This window comes from Oryza brachyantha, chromosome 3, assembly GCF_000231095.2.
Source record: "Oryza brachyantha chromosome 3, ObraRS2, whole genome shotgun sequence".
NCBI classification, from domain to species: domain Eukaryota; kingdom Viridiplantae; phylum Streptophyta; class Magnoliopsida; order Poales; family Poaceae; genus Oryza; species Oryza brachyantha.
The window spans coordinates 1,824,992-1,843,159 of record NC_023165.2 but is presented as its reverse complement, the minus strand read 5'-3'; the positions used below and the strand labels follow the sequence as shown (position 1 = coordinate 1,843,159).

Here is an 18,168-nt window from a genome sequence, read left to right as displayed (position 1 = left end):
TAACAGTCTAGCACATGTACGTGCATAAAAATCGGCTGACTTTGTAGCCGTTTGTATGGTCAGGTATGTGAGTGACTAGCAGCTGATTGGTTTTCTTCGGAGGGATTGTAGTCTCATATACCTGATTCATCATGTATTCATGGTGATCAGGCAGCCAGGCACCAAGATGCTTGACCTGATAAAAGCTATAGTACCAAGACTTTCTGAAAGGTCTCTGAACTCTGAACAAGATGCTGCAAGTACTATGGTTGAGATGCCTATCTTATCTTGGACTAACGCAGCTGCCTGTAGTCAACACGCACGTAACAAAAGCACTTCTCCCGGTACACTTGTCTTTGACGAACTTGTAAGCAACTGAAGTCCCCTTCAAACCAACTTAATCAATCGCCGCTCTTATTATAAGCTCTGGCATTGGAACATCAACCACTACTGCATGTGTGGTGCTTAGTATCTTATTGCGAGTTTTAGGCCACTTCCCAAGGAGTATGTCCAGGCCAGCAACGAAGACGATGATGGATACGTTATGTCAGAGACCACAAGCTCTTTTCTTTTTCCTCTGAAAAGAGTACAAGTTTCATCTCAAATTTAGTGGGGAAAATATGTCTTCTGTTTAGTTTGACTCAATGACTCATCAAACTTATTACAATACTGCAGATTAATCGTTTGGGGAGTTTTGCCGGAAATCATGGAATAATTCATGACCATGTTAAGTACTGACGGTGATGTTAGACCAATCCTTTTTCCAGTTGTTTGGTTCTTGTATTTTCGTTTGTCCATAGATGAGCTGCTGCAAAAATGGGCTAGTTATCCATGGAAAATGATGAAATGATATGTCGGCGAAATTATGACACTCACGTCATATTCACGTCTCATTTGGCCACCAACCTTGGTTTGAAATGGTTCATATACTGCGTAGAAATATCATCACTGCATAACCAATAATTCGCCATCTATTGCATCCGCCAAAGAAAACGAGAGGAACAAAAATGCCGTCAAGACAAGAAAGAAACAAGTCCCCCCTATTTAAGAGAGATGCATTCAGAAATGATTAGTTTCTTACCTAACACAAACTGCTCTAATTTAATACTTGATTAAAATAGTAGTCTTCAGGTATAGGACCTAAAAACGGATAAGTTTTGGCGATCTGCTGGAGCCTGAAGCTGAAGGTAACACAACATCTACCAGAGCAGATTGCAACGAGTGGCAACGTCAGAATTGCCATCAAAATCCTCTCTGCATTTGATGGTAAATCCTTCGTCGGCACGTCGGTAATGCTTGTCACCGTCGTTGCTGCTTTGATCCACTTCAGGATGTGAGCTGAGATCTTCCACTTACAGGCGCCAGAAGCCACTCAAGGTGGCTGCCATTGCTCATTGCTAATGCAGTGGACAACTGGAGATCTTGATTAGTGAAAAAAATGACATCATTGGAGTAGTAAAACTGGAGCTGGATGGATATCTTACCTGTCTCCTTGCTAAGACGTCCCTGTCCACCACAGCAGGAACGCACTCTGTCCTTCGTCATGCCTTGCAGTGAACGTTGGGACTCCTCGCGTTGATTCGCAAGAGAATTTGAATCTTTCCAGGTCAAGATTGCATTAGCATCCCCTGTTTGAAAGGGAGATGCAGGATGCAGATGCACTGTGACGAAGACAAAGACGAGCAAAAAAGATCATGGACTGTAAAGGCTTGTCTTCTCTTACAACACAATTCAACTCAACCCATTTTGGTGTAAAGCAGACACCTGCTGTTTACCATTTTTTCTTCTTCTTGAGTCTTGACAAGAGTATTAAAGAAACATATCCACCAGACCAGAAATTCAAAATGAAACCCATCATCCACAGTGAATTCCCCGGAAAGCTGAAGAAATGAAAGATTGCACATGGTCATTGAAGTAGTACCTCTACGGCTCTACCTCACCACTTGCAAGAACAGTGTGAAGTTTGAACAGCCAAATTGCCACAAATCGTCAACCGGACAGGACTAGTTCAAAATCGGTGACACTCTCCTGCTGAACCGTTCACCTGTCCAACGGTTTCCCGTTGCTCGACTCCTGTTCACTGCATTTCTGCGTGTCCACATAAAAATTGACCAGTTGATGCGGAACAAACTGTGAAAAAAATAGCTAGCTCTCGGTCCCAAAATAACTTTATATAAATCAATATAAAGTCATAAAGATTAGAATTTTTTTTAATTTTTGGAATCCTGATGCATTTGTTTTATACCTTATTCCGATCTGTTTATTCTTCACTTTATCAAACTCCAATGCAATAATTGCTTAAAATAAAGTTCTTATAGGATAAATGAGAGAAGTTAACAATATAATTTTTTGTATAATGGAAATAGTACTATGTTATGTTCTTTTATTAATAAAGGACGGGAAATAAAAGATTATTTGATTTTTAATAATTATTTAATTGTATAAATGATGAAACTAATTATTATATGTTAAAGAATCTACTTTAGAAAGTTGACTCGATGAATTTCTATATATTTTTTTAATAAACATATTGTTTAACCATTAAAAATACATGCAAAAAAACAAGAAAAAATTAAGAATAAACCGAGGAGAAGAGAACACCGCCTATATACAAGTACTCCGTTTTTTTTTTTGATCAAACAAGTACTCCGTATTACTCTCTGAGGATAATTTTCACCGATCACAAGTAGTCGACATTAAGAATTTGGAGACAGGTCCAGCTAGATAGATAATCCAAGGTGTGAGCTTTTTTACGGTGGATTCTTCCTCCGTCGTGTTCTGAATACTACGAGAAAATTGCTATTATACCATCTTCAATATGTATATTCGCTCATATTATTATAGAATTTGTATTCGTTAAAACATCACTCTTAAACTGAGAGCTACCTTTAGAATAGATTTCATCCGTATCTAATATAAAATAAACACATTATACGTATTAATGTTAAAATACCGACCAAACTACCCCTCCCTGCTACTTCACAGGTCACGACACTCTCAATCCATCCACTCTCAGTCCCCGTCGCCTGCAGCCAAGGTCGACGCCGGCTCTCTCCACCCAAGACCGGCGCCGGCGAATCCATCCGCCGCCCCGGCCACCGAAGCACGCCGCCGCCGCCTCCTGCCCATCGCGCCGCCGCCGTCGCCTCCCCCATCGCACTGCCGCCAGATCTCGCGCGACCGAGTGAACCGGATCTCGACGCCGCCGCCGGCGCGGGCTCGGCCCGGCCGCCGCGGAATTGTCCCCGCCACCGCCGGCGCGGGCTCGGCCTCGACGCTGCGGATTCGTCCCCGCCGCCGCTGCTTCTTCCCCGAGCCGCCCCAGCCTCAGCACGGCCCTCACCGTCCACCCTCCACTGTGACGCCGGCTCCAACACTGACAGCTCCATGTGAACTGTTTAAATGCTATCACTAGTTTTCTTAATGATCTCATGCTGTACTTACTGATATTTTTTCATCGTGTTGTAACCTTGTTGGATGAACTATCCATATTAGTGAGTGAGATGCAAACTTTTACTTAATATGAACTATTAAAATTCTTTCATTGCTATTTTTAGTGATTCCATAGTGTAGCTGCTGACTTTTTCCCCTCGATATTGTATTGATTATTTCAAAACATGTTCTAAAGTGTCTCATAGGCATAACTAATTCTAAATTTTAAATCAAACTCTCATATTTAAAATTATTAGGCTGTAAACATGTCCTAAAGTATCCCATAGGGATAACTGGGTCGCAGATTTAAATCAAATAATTTTATTTAATTCTCCATTCAAGCAAACTCACCTATTGTAGTGTGCTCAACCAGGGGTATTTTGGTCATAATATTGATGTAAATATGTATACACATATTTTTATACGTAGACAATACAAATTCTAGAATAATATATGAGCGAATGCATATACTGTAGATGGCGTAATAGCAATTTTTTCGAATAATACTACAGAGTGAGAGAGCTGGAAAGGTAACAAACTCTGAAACGTAGCAGTTGGGGTGAAAACAGTTGGACAGCTACGAGGAGATGGCCGTTAGCGTCGCGCTGGTCGAGGCGAGGAACAGACGAGCAGTGAATGACTAGACGTACACCCGTTTGCCGCCCTCTTCAAAGACTCGTTCTTTCCTTCGTTAACCCTGCACTTACCAAGAATAAACTAAACAGTAGATGTACTGCACGTACCTTCAGGTCTCAGTTTCAACTCTCCAAAAGACCGATCAGTACGCATACTGTGATTTTTACTAGTTGTCAAAGAGTATTTCTGCAAAGGTTTGATTTTTAGGAAGGAATTTGAAAGGATCAATAAATTCATGAGGTTCATCTTTTCAATTTTTCAAGGAAAAAAGACAAACGACATATTTATAAATAAAAAATAATTTATAAATAAATATTTTATATATATGCTCATAACAATATAAAAAGTTAGGATAAAAATAAATTATGATAAAAACCTTAAAGTTAACTTTAATTTTAAGATTAAAAATTTAAATTTTATAACCAGCCAAAAGAAACTCAGACAAACTGCAGCCACAAGAGGAAAACAAATGGGAACTAAGTTTGTCTGAACATGCAAAAAGAAAGCTCCTTTTTTTCCTATCTGGCCGCCGCTCGTGACCAATTCTCTTGTCCCTGTCTCTGTTGGCCCCCTCCCTCCACTGCGGCGAGTGGCCGAAGTCCATGCCGTAACGTTCGGCCAGGAGCACGATGAGAGAACCAAAAACCAATTCGGCTCCGACCAAAGCGGGAATAAATCCCCGCACCACACTAACCCTTTACAACTCCGGAGAATTTAGAACCTGTCCTAGAAGTAATCGAGGGTGCAAACGCATGAACACGCGTGTCAAGAACTGAACCCAAAAAAAACTAGCCGAATCCGGATCCACAAATCCAAGTTTTTTTAGTGTCCAAAACCGTTTCTTGGGTGCAGTATCCTACTGCTGCTTGTGCGCTAGCCTAGTCGTCCTCTTCACATGGCCTGTGCGTAGGAACCGAGCTTTTCTTCCCCACTGCAATCCCGGGTAATCTTGCCATTCCCCTGTCTTCTTTTCTGCTTTTCTGCTCCAAAAGGCTGTAGGCTTTGTAGTAGCTCGCCCAATCGACCTCGTCCCTGAATTCTGCACCTGCTCCTTGTTCCTCGCGCTCTGGGCTCTGGCCCTTCTTGCAATTACTCCTTGCCGTTCTTGATGAGCCTTTAATGGAGAGGAGTTAAGCTTCCCAGTTATGGAGGTTTTGCTGTGGTAGGCGTTTCGATCCTTTTCACGGCCGGCTGTTCCTTGGCTTGCATGCTTGGGCGCAGGCAGGCAGGGATGGAAACTGTAGCCTCACGCGTTGCCGAGAGAGGCAGCTCGTTTGCCATCGAATTGATGGGAACGAGAGCGTGAGTAGTAAAAGGAGACAGCTTTTTTTCCTTAACGCCTCTCCGTGTGCTCCTCACCGTTCTGGAAATCGATCAAACGCCATCTCCAATCTCCATCTCCATCTCCATCTCCATCTCCATCTCCATCGTCTTCTTCCTTCTCCAGGAGCCCTTTGGGGTTTTGGAGGTCTCTGATCGTCTGATACCCTGGTTGCTCGTTTGAGGGGGATTGTTAGTGCAGAAAAGCTGACTCATTTGTCTCTTCTTAGCCATACTAGTAAGTGGTGCTCTTGTGCCATCCTTTGATTCTTTCTTGGCCCCTTTGATAGCTTGGTTTAGGTCCTAAGTCCTCTTCACCTAATCTTGTTTTTTTTTTTTTTTTTGCTTCGGTTGGTGAGTCATCAGTTATCTGAGTCTTGCCTCCGGTTCTTATATAACCTTAAGTCCTCTATGCTCTGTTCTTGTTCACTTCACATTACTCCATTTCCCTTCTCTTTCCCAAGGTTTTGTTGCAAGCGTGCTCTTTTCATCAACAAGAGGTTCTGCTCTGCTCCGTGTTGGGAGGTCAGGAGACAGTTTTTTGCTTTCAGGCCAGCGTTGGTGAGCTCTGAGGTGAGGAATCTGATGCCCTCTCCACTTCTACTCAATGATGCATCATCTTTAGTTCACTTTGTTCCTTTCAGCCTTCGACCATGCAAAACAAGCCTAGGTTTACTCGGTTTTCATTGACAGCTTTGGTTTTTGTTGTAAAGTATGTTCTGTGATTGCTTCTTGCTTGAGAAAAGATGGATTCAACTTTCTTGTTTCTTTTGTACGTACGTGTTCTTGCGCGTAGGCTCCCATTGTGGTCGTGTTAAAAGGTGCAACAAAGCGATGTGCCGGCGAATGCGTTCTTTAAACCGGTGATGAATGCATTTAAGGTCATCTTTTTTGGTTGGGCTAGCAGCGCGTAGTTGCTTTTTTGCAGCGTGGGCGCCGCTACAACTTTTGTTTTTATTTCTAACCAACTTTTCTTTTCCGGTTGACTTTGATTGCTCATGGTTGATACACAACAAGAACTTCTTGGTGATTTTTTTTGCTAGCCGGTTTATCGTCCTTAGTCTGAGTTAGTGAGAGACACTGAGTTGAGACTCAGAGTATCCTTGAGGTTAGTTCTCTGGTTTCTCGGGCATAATTCAACTCATCTAAGTTCATTTGGTTCGTTATTTTTTCCTATGTACATCTCGTGCAGTCTTGATCAGATTGTCCGTGCCTGTACGGCTTGGTTTTTCAAGTACTGGTTCTAATTTTGCTACTAGAATCTAACATCCAATGATTCAGTAGAGTTACTTGCTTTCAGCAGTGCATTTTAAGCAATGAAGTACAGTTAGTACTAGCATGTTCTCTTTTGTTTCTACTAGAAGGAAAGCCTTCAGAGTTTAGATACTGCACAAGTACTATATTTATGGGTACCTGGGTGGAGTGTACGCCATAATCTTACGGAGAAAGTATTAATGTGTGGCTGTGTGCTGTTATTGTTGATGATATGGTACAATTTATTGCTGGCAACAATCATTAGTTGTTTCCATTTGGAAGAGAGATTCCTTTGATGGTTGGATCCTACTGCTGTGAAATTTTGTGTGTGTAAGCATGTCTGCACCAACTGCAGTATGCATGTTTCTTCCACGACCTTATTTTGCAGAGGGGATGTTCCATAAGGAAGAAGTAACATGGCATTCTCTCTACATACTTGTCAATAATTTCTGTTGTTTTTTAGTTTATTGGTCAGCCATAAAATCATATGCACGTTTCTTCCATGATCGATGTGCAAAATTTTGGTCCTTGGTACAAATGCCGATTCCATTTCCCTTTTGCAATTGTTTTATTGCCAGAAGTCTTTGACTCCTTCCTATTTCTCAAAACTTTCTGATCTGCCTTTGGCATTCAGAAACTGTTGTATCTGAACTAAGTTTTTCAGTGAGCTAGTATTTTATTTTCCATCAGCTGAACATGCTTGCAACACTATTGTTGTGCAGGTGATCAAGGTCTTGTTTCACCGCGATTACTAGAGTTTCTAACACCAGAGCTAAAGATGGAACTTGTCTACTTGGAAAGGAGAAATGGGTTAGATGAAGATAGCGCCTCTCCAGAGTTTAGTGGAAGGTCAGCAATTGACCATCAACACCTGACAGTTGCTACACCTGAGGTGAAGTCTGATTTAGGACAGACAATGTACAAGCATCCAGTACCATCAGATGAGAAGAAAAGCAGGAACTGCCAGTCATGTCATAAGTCGTCGTGTTCTTGTAGGAGCGAAGTGTTCCATTCAGATTTGTACCCGACGCTTCCTGCGAAGATGATGATACTGGAGTTCCTCATCAGGAGCCTGAGGCACCCAACAAGAACCCACAACGTGAGTGATCTCGATGACATGATTAGCAATGGAGCTAGCACAGGGAGTGTAGTTCTTGGTCCTTCAGAGAAAATGATGTTGGATTCTTTGCATTCCCTTGTTGATGCGAAAGCAAGGCCGAAAAGTCCTTCATTCTTCCACTCAGGAGCTAAGATGAGAAAAGCTCGGTCAAAATCCCACATGATAACACAGTCAGAGATACTGAAGCTTATATCTCCTGAGACATGGGAGATCTCATCCCCTGGCGCATCGCCATTGAAGAAGAACACAGCTGAGTTGAGCATGAATGAGAAGATGGTGTCCTCTTGCTCTGATACACCATCTTTGAGTTCAAAGCAACCTGTTTTGTCCTCATGCTCATCGTCTCTAAGTGCAGGGCTTCTACAGTGCATATGGAGGGATGGTCTTCCACATTTTGAACTGTCACTGGACAATCCTATGGCAGTATACACGGCAAATCCTACCAAGGCCCAGGACAATGACAAGTCCCTTGACTTTGTCTACTTGCTCCATTCAGATGAGCAAGGGAGAAAAGATTGGCTAGGCAACTCAAGCAATGTGTCACGGCTTGTCGGCAAGATGAAGGTATCAAGTTCTTTAGTTCTAAACTCAGATAAGTCGACTTCTATGGAGACAGAGTTTGTCTTGTATGGTTCACCAGATGATTACCTGAGGCAATTGCAAAGTTCATATGCTGTTACAAAAAGCAAGGGGCTAGCCAAGAGAGTAGCAGACATTATGAAGCCAGCCAATTTGAACTCTAGTCCAAAACATGTGTGGAAGTTTGGCAAATCTTCAACCCAACAGGTTGACGAGCTGCCTGAAATATCTGAAGGTGAACAGTGCAGTGCCAAAGAATCAGTCCTCAAAAATCTCACCGCCGATGATCTGCCTACCAACCAGGAGATAGCAGCAATTGTAGTCAGAAAACAGCAGCGCGAACGGCAGAAATCGCCTGTTCTTGGTGGCTGGGGGCTCAAGTTCCTTGAGAAGGCTGGAGCCACTGCTCATACAGGGAGCAGTGAAGATGCTGATGTTCAGACCAGGAAGAGTAATGCAGGGAGTGTAAGTGCTATTGTTCCCCGAGGTTACCATGGCGGCACGGCTTCGAAGAACGGCGGCCCTGCCGGCCTCATCGAGAGATGGAGGTCAGGAGGGCATTGTGATTGCGGTGGATGGGATCTTGGTTGCCCAATTAGAGTGCTGCAGAATGATGGCTGTGGCACATCGCCTCAGTCAGAGTCCCAGGCACATGACAGAAAATCAATAGAGCTACTATCACTGAAGGTAACACTAGGTTTCTTTCAGTATTTTTTACTATCAGATATTAGAATTTGGTAGAATTCTGACGATTCCTGTTAGATTTTAGAATTTATTATACAGTTTGATGCAGTAGAATAGCTCCCAATTCTGACCCTACTTCCTACTGTTTTCAGGGTGGGAAGAATGAGCCCATGTTCAAGCTTGTGAATGTCACAGATGACCTGCACATCATATACTTTGACTCCAGTCTTTCGCCGTTGCAATGCTTCTCAGCAGGAATAGCAATTATCCACAGCCAGGCGCCTCAGCTCCATCCAAAACTGTGAAGACATCTTGATCTTGTTTAAGACTAAAATATAGAATAGAAGATTTTAAATGCGTCATCTTGTTTCTTTTACTTGATTTCATAAGGGGAGGTTATCCTCCTGTTAAATTGTTAATATTTCAGTCTATTCCATCATTTTTAATCTTAATCTTGTTTTAACGCTATAATGTGCTATAAATCGCTGGTAGGTACCTTGCTATGGTAAATTTTCTTTCAAATGGTTTGCAGAAGGATGTACTCCCTCGAGCCAAGGGATCATTTATTAAGAACAATTTCAGAACAAACCACGCCATCGTACAGTAGGAAGCGTCATTTGACATACGATATTAAGATTTCACCAACCACAGCACAGTATTTTCCGAGCTGCATCCAAACTACAATAAAGAAATTTACCAGCGGCATCAGTACAGTAGAGTATCCATGCAAACTAAGGAATGCATCAAGATACTACAGTAAAAAGGTGAAAACAACCCAGACAACATTTCGGTCATATACGAAGCCCAGCAAATAGATGACAAACAAAATATCATATGGGGTGGCAACTTCTGTTCACTACAAAACTGCAAAGGACAAGCAAACGATAGCACCACAAAGTTACTCGGTTGTCCTAGTAAAAACATTTGCAGACAATACTGAGATCATATAATTGTTTGGACAACTCAAACAAGCTCAGACAATAGCATTTGCTGCACTAGCTATCCTAGGCCAAAGGTCAGCACACTCCTTTCCGATGGGTCCAGTGATAGCAGAGCCTGAAAGAACAAGGTAAACATATAATCCATTAACTAGTTCAATGTTACTAATTAGATCAGGATAAATAAATGTAAGTTCAGCACTGTTACCTTTCATCTCACCCTTAGGATTGACAATCACTCCAGCATTATCTGCAAACGAAATTTGCACCAACAATAAGATAAATGGCTTTGGAATTTCTCAAGAGCAACACCGTAATGCAAACATTCACAACAGTCCGAAAAACAACTGATAATAAAAAAGTTCACATCACCTACAACAATATATTTAATTTTAACAATTGAATTACCTAAACTCAAATAACCTAAACCCAATTTTAACCACATGCAGACGGGGGAATTCCTAAGGAAAACCTAGACAGTCAAAGGTCTACTTAATGATATTGGCCTAGGATGCAAACATGTTAGGCTTGCTGCAAAAAAGGTATATATATCCCTGTTTCAAATAGCAAAATGTTCAACGACTATCTGTTTGTCATATGAAACAACAACAATTTTGGCACAAGGCATTACAAAACAGGGAAATAAATGTAAGATAACAAAATTGGAGGTAAGTGCACTTAAAAATGACCGCCTCATGGCCTAGACCAAATGTTTAATGGCAGCAACGCCGCTAACAATGGCCATGGAATATGAGTCTGCCATCAGATGGAGGAATTCCTAGCGAAAGCCCCAACATCCAAAAGCTTGATTTATGACGTTTGCTTAGGACTATGCAAACATGTGAGGTTTGCTCCAAATATGCTGAAAGACTCGGATGGTGTCTCACCGTCAAATAGAAAAAGTTACAAAAGGTATTCTAAAATAAACTACCTAAAAGAGAACAAAATGTAGTATATATATGCAGCATTAGTATTAAAAATGATTGCCTCATGACCTAGACCCAATGTTTAATTGCAGCAACGCCACTAACAAGGGCCATGGAATATGAGTCCACCATCGGATGGAGGAATTCATATGGAAGACCTCAACATCCAAAAGCTTACTTTATGACGTTTGCTTAGGACTATGCAAACATGTGAGGTTTGCTCCAAAAGGCTGAAGAACTCGGATGTCCCCCCATCAAATAAAACAAAAGTTGCACAGACTGTTTCTAAAATAGAGAATTAAAATCCATTGTATATCTCAAACAACAGAGAATAAAATGGGATAGATATGCAGTACTAGTATAAAAAAAATGATTGCCTCATGGCCTAGACCCAATGTTTAATTGCAGCAACGCCACTAACAAGGGCCATGGAATATGAGTCCGCCATCAGATGGAGAAGTTCCTAGGGAACATCTCAACATCTGAAAGCTTACTTTATGACGTTTGCCTAGGAATATGCAAACATGTGAAGTTTGCTCCAGAAAGGCTGAAGGACTCGGATGTCCCTCTGTCAAGCAGTGTGAAGGTTCATCACAACTAAAACGAAGTGCAGAACATGCATCAACTTATGATACAATGAATCAATTCTAGAATCAGATGACAGGATATCGACAAACATTGAGAGGAAATGACAATTGTAAAAACCATGTCATCTACAAATATTAGCATGAGTATCAGAGAATCAATACTACACAACAAAAGCTGACAGGACAACAGACATTGTAGAGAATTTGAATATTACATTGGGGAATATGCACCTCATGGCCAGTCCCAAATTTTCAAAGCAGCAACGCCGCTAAACAAGGCAATGGAATATGAGGCTGCATTCAGATGGAGGACATCGATAAAAGAAGAATCTTTCATTCGAAAACCTCGACATCAGAAGGCTTAATCTCTGACGTTTACTTTGGAATATACAGACACTGAAATATCTGCTCCGGTTTAAGCTGGAGAACCTGGCGGCCCTCCCGTCATTCACACTCTAATCTAGCATCTACACTATTAGAATTGCGACGAGCAACAGTGGATCAACACATGACCATATGGGGGATCAAATTTAGAACACACGGTAGGAGTTGATGCTATTACCTTCGAAGTACATGTAGACACCGTCCTTGCGGCGCCACGGCTTGCGCTGGCGGACGATGACGGCGGGCATGACCTTCTTACGGAGATCGGGCTTGCCCTTCTTGACGGTGGCCATGACCATGTCGCCGACGCAGGCGGACGGGAGGCGGTTGAGGCGGCCCTTGATGCCCTTCACGGAGATGATGTAGAGGTTCTTGGCCCCGGTGTTGTCCGCGCAGTTCACCGTCGCCGCCACCGGCAGACCCAGCGACATCCGGAACTTGTTCCCCGCCGAGCCTCCTCTCCCTGCAGCACACGTCGCAACAACACATGAAGCAATCACAGCGTGAGATCACCTATCGTGAAGTACCTCGCGGGATCGAGAGGGGACTGGAGCGCGGAGGGAGGAAGAATGGTTACCTCGCTTCGACATGGTGGCGGCTGGGGTGGGATCTGACCGCTAGGGCTCGGCTTGAGCCCCCCTCTTATAGATGCGAGGACTAGGGTTTCGGCGTGTACGAAAATACTGAAATGCCCTCGTATTAGTTAGGGCATTGCTCTGTAGGGCAAGGGTACAGATGTCTTTCGTTATCCAGGAGGCTTGACGGGCTCACGGTGGCGGCGGCGGCGGCTGCGTGGGCTTTTACTGGGCCGTGGTGCGCAAAATACAAACGGGCCTCCTAGCCCACGTAATCTCTGGTTATGGATGCAACTGCAGGCCCATTAAAACCGTGTTCAGCAAGAAGGTGGATACGTTAGCTTATTAATAAATTAGTACATGATCAATTAATTATTAAAAAATATAAAATAGATTAATATGATTTTTTAAAATAACTTTTCTCTAGAAAATTTTTGCAAAAAATTCACTGTTTATCAGTTCGAGAAGCATGTGCACGGAAAAAGAGATAACTAATTTAACTTATCGACCCGGTCGAACGCGGCCTAAGTGAGTCTGTTTAGGAATATGTTGGTATAAGGTAGTAGTAGTATCACACTTGTACAAGTTTTCAGTCAGCTTGTTTGAGAGATACTCGGGCATGACAATTGTATTTGTTGCTAGGCTGACCGGAGACAAGAGTGAACTTCTGAAGTTCTCAACACACAACACAAAGTAGGCAAAAAGGATAGAGATTATAGAGATATCAATGATAACATGACATGATCCATTAGACTAGAATGGGGACATCGTTTGGTATTTTCATGTAAAAAGTAAAATGACATATTTGTAAATAAAAATAATTTATGAATAAAATTTTATATGCATGTCTTAGAGATCTAAAAGCAATGGTTAAAATATAAACAATGATTTAAAAAGCTCCAAATCAACTGGTAAAAATGTTTGAACTTCCGAATTCTGAACACAGCAAGTGAACAATCTATTACCTGGTTATCCATATAAAGATATGGAGAAACCATGAACACAAAAGCATAGTTGTGTTGCAGGTACAAAATCTAAATCACTCATCACATTGGTTTATGAGAACTAATGAGCCATTAATTGAGCATCTATAGAACTAGAGACGAAGCTAAATATGATTCCTAGAAAACCTGAACAGATCATTCGATGAAATGCATTAAAACACTAGTTAGCAGATCATTCCAACTCTAGCCTTGGTGCTGAACAGGTGGATAAACAAACAGGCATGGACTAGAAGGTACCTAGCAGAACACATGACTTCTTGTCAGTGCTTTACTCTTCTTGATACAAAAATTCGCAAGTCTTGCGTATTCCCGTAAAAAAAAAGTTCTTGTCAGTGTGTTTTAGATTGGCAAGTCATTTATAAACAAGATACGAGCTACCTGCTAGCCACCAGGCACCAGGGAGTCAGGGACATTGCTAAGCTCACAATGCATAGCAATCAGCAGACTTCACATTGCTTTCGGAGCAACAGCCTACAGTAACACAGAGAGCATGATCTATCATCAAAGAGGCCGCACAGCATCTATAGTTCAATTGTTCCTTTGTGTCTCAAGCTCAAACTTTGAATTGTTCCTGTGGAAAGCCCTGCAAGAAATGTGCAATCACAATGGCAGGGTGTACTAATACACAATTGCAAACCCGTAATCGGGCACAAATTGAACAGAACCTCACATATATCACTTTCATAACCTAATCCTCATCCAAAAAACAAGATTTTGCACAAATTGCATGTACAATTCCTCCTACAATTCTGGTCTCCTGGACCTGAAGTCGTCTAACTAGCTATCGCCTCTGAGCTTCCTGACCTTGTCGAGGAATGCTTGACGGCCGGGGAACGGGTTCCCTCCCTCGCCGCCTGAACCAGGCAACACCTTCTCGCCGAGCACCTCGCCGCCCCGGCTGCCTCGACCCAAACCCAAAATGTCCTTCTTGGCCGTAGTCCTAGTACGGGCCTTCCTCGCCGTCCCGACAGCACCGTCGTCCTTCACGCCGGCGCTCACCCCGAGCACATCGAGCTTGGCATTCCTCACCTGCGTCTCCCTCCTCAGCCGCATCCGCTCCCTCCTCTCGTCCCGCTTCCCTCGCGGGCCGTCCGGGTCAGACCCCATGTCGAACAGGAAGTCCTTCTTGGCGCCGCCGGGCGAGCTGGTGCTGGTGGTTTGCCTCCGGCCGCTCCTTCTTGGGATGCGGCCACCGTAGGAGGTGCCGAGGAGGCGGAAGTCGAGGCGGCTCCACCCCTCCTCGTCGGAGAGGTCCCAGCCAAAGCGGTCGGCCATCTCCTGGAGCGGCCCGTCCTCGCCGTCGCCGTCGTAGTCGGTGTCCCCGCGGAGGAAGCGGTGCGCGTGCTCCCACTCGTCGCGGTCGACGTATACGGGGTCGTCGAGGACGTCGCGCGCGAGGGTCGCCCATGGCGCGGTGTCCCCGTAGTCGAGCTCGGCGACGACCCAGCGGAGGTAGGACGGCGGGAGCGTGCCCAGCATCTGCCCCTTGTACTTCCCGAAGTCAATCACGCGGTCCCTGGCAGGGCGGGAGTACGCGCCCGGCCCCGGCGAGGCGGCGGCTCTGAGTGTCCGGAGAAGCCTAATACGCTTTGGGAGCGCGTGGTAGTGAGAGGTAGGAGCGAGGCGGATGAGAGGAATCGTCCTGGGATGGGATATCGGCGGCGCCGGGGAGGACGAGAGGCAGGCTCTCGCGGCGGCGAGTGGGAGCATCGTGTGCGGCGGCGGCCGGCGAGCGAGCGAGCGAACGGTTTCTGGTGGAGACGCGCCGCCGCATTACTCGCGCTCACGACTTCACGGCGGGTAAAATTATCCACTCGTCCACGAAATGGGCCGCAGAGCAAGCTCCAAGCCCAATAAGGCGTTGTTTTGATGGGCCAAAAATGTGAACTAGATTTTTGGCCGATAGGCCGAACAAGCCCATTCCCATGGCGAAAGCCACAGTTCTGGGATATTCGGAAGTGGGCTGAACATATCCGCAAGGTGAAAGGCAGGAGAGATCACCGGTACTGCTGAATTTTCGTATTTTGGCCGGTATACGCAGTTGAACTGGGGGTAAGATTTTGCAAAAAAGGAACTAGAATACATTTCCCAAGTTAGTGAGTGGTGACGTGACAAACGGAATGAAACGAGCAAAATATTCATCAAAAAAATAGAAATGCACCAGCCGGGAATCGAACCCGGGTCTGTACCGTGGCAGGGTACTAATAATTGTACTCTTAGGACTACTTCGAGGAATAGTAGAAGGGCTCAAGAAAAAAACGTCAAACGAGCGAGCCTTCCCCCTGACCGCCCACCAAATCTTCCGGACTTCCCGTGCCCCCACTTCCATCACATACGTATGCAGCAGTACAGCGAAACGAGCAGATTATTATAGTAGTCGTACATTTACAACACGAGCGAGGAAGAACCGAAGAACGAGACGGTCTTTCCCCTCACGCTGCGTTGCGTTGCGATGTCCCCTTCTCCCCACGTATCACGGGCGCAGCAGGAGCAGCTAGCGTAGCGGCGTCTCGCCGTGACGCGAGCGCGACTAGCTCCCTCCGGCCGGGCGGGCCCTGCGGCTTGTCGCCACCCGGCCCGTGGAATGAATGGGAACCATGGAAGTGGCAGTGGTCTCGTCTCAGACTAATTATGATGTGCTGCAGTGAGTACGAACAGCAAGCGAAATAGAGAGATCGCGTGGTAGATCGCGTTTGTTTGCCGGTGGATCCATGCGGTTGCCACTTGCCAGTATATATCTAGAGCCTGAAGCAGTGAAGCGGTGAAGCCGGCAGGGCGGTACAAGTGGACGCTGGCGGCCGATCGATGCTTCCCTGCTCCGACCGTAGTAGCGTCTCATTAACTGATCGATGTACATCTTCGTGGCTGTCCCATCAACGTTTACGCTTTACAAACAGCCAGATATTATATTTTTCTTTTGAAAAAATATATAAGCATCTATAAGTATGTTTAATTTATAAACTGTTAAACATTACTTTTTATTTAAAAAATATATAGAAATTGATCGTTTTATATTTCTAATATTTTGTTAGATGTTAATTGTATCGTTTACGCTGTGGGAATAATTGTCACATAAGTTAAAATAACTTTGTCTTGTATCTTCACATGATAAAGTAAAAAAAGAACCCGCTACATGGTTATGTGTCGATCGATTAGAAGGACGTATGTGAGGACTGCCGACTGCGTGCGTGCGTACGTGCCGCCCGTTTTTGTAAGCAGATGCATGCATATTTGTAGCCGCGTGGGATACGGTACGCCTCGCCCCGCGGTTTTCCGTGTCCACATTGGGGACGCCACGAGGTAGGCCGAGTCGCGGAATGGAGACGCAGGCCGCGGTCTCCGTTCGCCGTAAGCAAAACAGCCACGGGGAAAGATACTGGATACGATACCACCATCGGTATTGCGCTGTCGACGGCGAAAGCCCGACAGCCACGCGCGTAGACGCGTGGCCTCCACCTACCGTGGATCAGCTAGCCAGATCACCATCCGTCCATTAATCGACTTTACATTGGCTGAGTTCTTTCCGCCTAATTATTATGTTTTTTTTTCTATATTTTTTTTACACATGTGTATCCCAAACCGTTAAGAGTTATTTTTCTAAAAAGTATTTCTACACAAAAGTTTATCATGTCATATTTTTAATTATTAAAACATAGCTAACATAGAAATCGTTTTCATCATTAAATAGCTAACATAGAAATCAAATTATTTTTTATATTTCATCTTAGGTCGTAAAGGAACATAATCTTTATCCCGATCTCGTGGTAAATACTACTACATAATTGAAACTTTACAAGGGTAGAGAAGTGGGATGATGCAGTAGTGATCGACACACTGTATGTGTTTACTTTTTTCCTCTTACAACAAATCACATAAAACCAACCAATTTATTTTTAAACCCTCCGGAAGATATCCCCTCTCCTCGTTTAATTCTTACCTATCATTAATATTGTTTTGGAAAATAATTGTGATATATTAGTGGATAAATATGTAATATTAAATTTAATTTCTATAATATATATATATATATAACTCTTAAACACTAATCAAATATTTAGGCCATGTTTGTTTCATCTTATAATTATTGTTACATGAATTATAGAAATATATGAAACAAACAGTTAGATTATTACCAGCTTATTACAATTTAAAGTCTTAGATTAATATAATATGATAATCTCCTCCAAGGATTTTGTTACTATGTTATTGAGTGGCTAAAGATGCATTACACTTAGCTACTTTAAATTAATTATCAATCTTGCCGTGCATTACCTACTTCAGTTTATAATGATCCAACTTATAATGATTTAGATTATAATAATCTCAAGTGGATATAAACGTGGTCTTAATCTACTCTATTTTTTACAATCTATAATGATCGAGTCTGTACGTCTAACCAGCTATAGATCGATCAGAGGTTAACAGAGAGCTATATACTTCAACGCTACTCCCTCCGTCCCAAAATAAATCAATTTTTTATTTTTTACCTTTAATTTTGACTCTTCGTCTTATTTAAAATTTTTTTGCGATTAATATTTTTTTATTTTTATTATATGCTAAATCATAAATAGTACTTTACGTGTGACTAATTTTTTTTAATTTTCTAAATAAATTTTAAACAAGACGGATGATCAAACGTTAGACACGGAAACCGGAAATTTTTTTTTAAGACAGAGTGAGTATGTTTGCTGTCACAGTCTCGAACGTGTATTTCCACAAGCCGCAGTCAAGCTGGTAATCATTTATAGGT

At 43.3% G+C, this 18,168-nt stretch overlaps 3 protein-coding genes across 4 annotated transcripts; 1 reads left to right on the top strand and 2 right to left on the bottom strand.

Annotated features, from left to right (window-relative positions):
* Nucleotides 1–4,711: 4,711 nt before the first annotated feature.
* On the top strand, nucleotides 4,712–9,733 carry LOC102719843. Of its 2 annotated transcripts, none has more exons than XM_006649315.3 (4): nucleotides 4,712–4,990; nucleotides 5,832–5,940; nucleotides 7,344–9,007; nucleotides 9,157–9,733. In XM_006649315.3, the coding sequence occupies exons 3-4, from the start codon at nucleotides 7,400–7,402 to the stop codon at nucleotides 9,307–9,309; spliced, it is 1,761 nt and encodes a 586-aa protein (XP_006649378.1). In that variant the 5' UTR covers nucleotides 4,712–4,990; nucleotides 5,832–5,940; nucleotides 7,344–7,399; the 3' UTR covers nucleotides 9,310–9,733. The 2 variants fall into 2 exon arrangements, with proteins under 2 accessions (XP_006649378.1, XP_006649377.1); XM_006649314.3 differs by having other exon boundaries at nucleotides 4,712–5,605.
* Nucleotides 9,734–9,815: 82 nt separating this feature from the next.
* Nucleotides 9,816–12,455, bottom strand: LOC102719564 (60S ribosomal protein L23). The gene is made up of 4 exons (XM_006649312.1): nucleotides 12,417–12,455; nucleotides 12,018–12,302; nucleotides 10,151–10,192; nucleotides 9,816–10,060 (listed from the first exon to the last, which is right to left on the bottom strand). Exons 1-4 carry the CDS (start codon nucleotides 12,427–12,429, stop codon nucleotides 9,978–9,980), a joined length of 423 nt encoding a protein of 140 aa, XP_006649375.1. The 5' UTR covers nucleotides 12,430–12,455; the 3' UTR covers nucleotides 9,816–9,977.
* Nucleotides 12,456–14,063: 1,608 nt separating this feature from the next.
* On the bottom strand, nucleotides 14,064–15,177 carry LOC102719278. Its single transcript, XM_006649311.2, has one exon. It carries the CDS (start codon nucleotides 15,126–15,128, stop codon nucleotides 14,196–14,198), a length of 933 nt encoding a protein of 310 aa, XP_006649374.1. The 5' UTR covers nucleotides 15,129–15,177; the 3' UTR covers nucleotides 14,064–14,195.
* Nucleotides 15,178–18,168: the final 2,991 nt, after the last annotated feature.

Coding starts and splice junctions, on each gene's coding strand:
- LOC102719843 (XM_006649315.3), top strand. CDS start 7,400: ATGGAACTTGTCTACTTGGAAAGGAGAAATGGGTTAGATGAAGATAGC. Junction 9,008..9,156: donor TAGAGCTACTATCACTGAAG/GTAACACTAGGT, acceptor TACTGTTTTCAG/GGTGGGAAGAATGAGCCCAT.
- LOC102719564 (XM_006649312.1), bottom strand. Junction 10,193..12,017: donor TGTCTACATGTACTTCGAAG/GTAATAGCATCA, acceptor TTTCGTTTGCAG/ATAATGCTGGAGTGATTGTC. Junction 10,061..10,150: donor TCCTAAGGGTGAGATGAAAG/GTAACAGTGCTG, acceptor TTGTTCTTTCAG/GCTCTGCTATCACTGGACCC.
- LOC102719278 (XM_006649311.2), bottom strand. CDS start 15,128: ATGCTCCCACTCGCCGCCGCGAGAGCCTGCCTCTCGTCCTCCCCGGCG.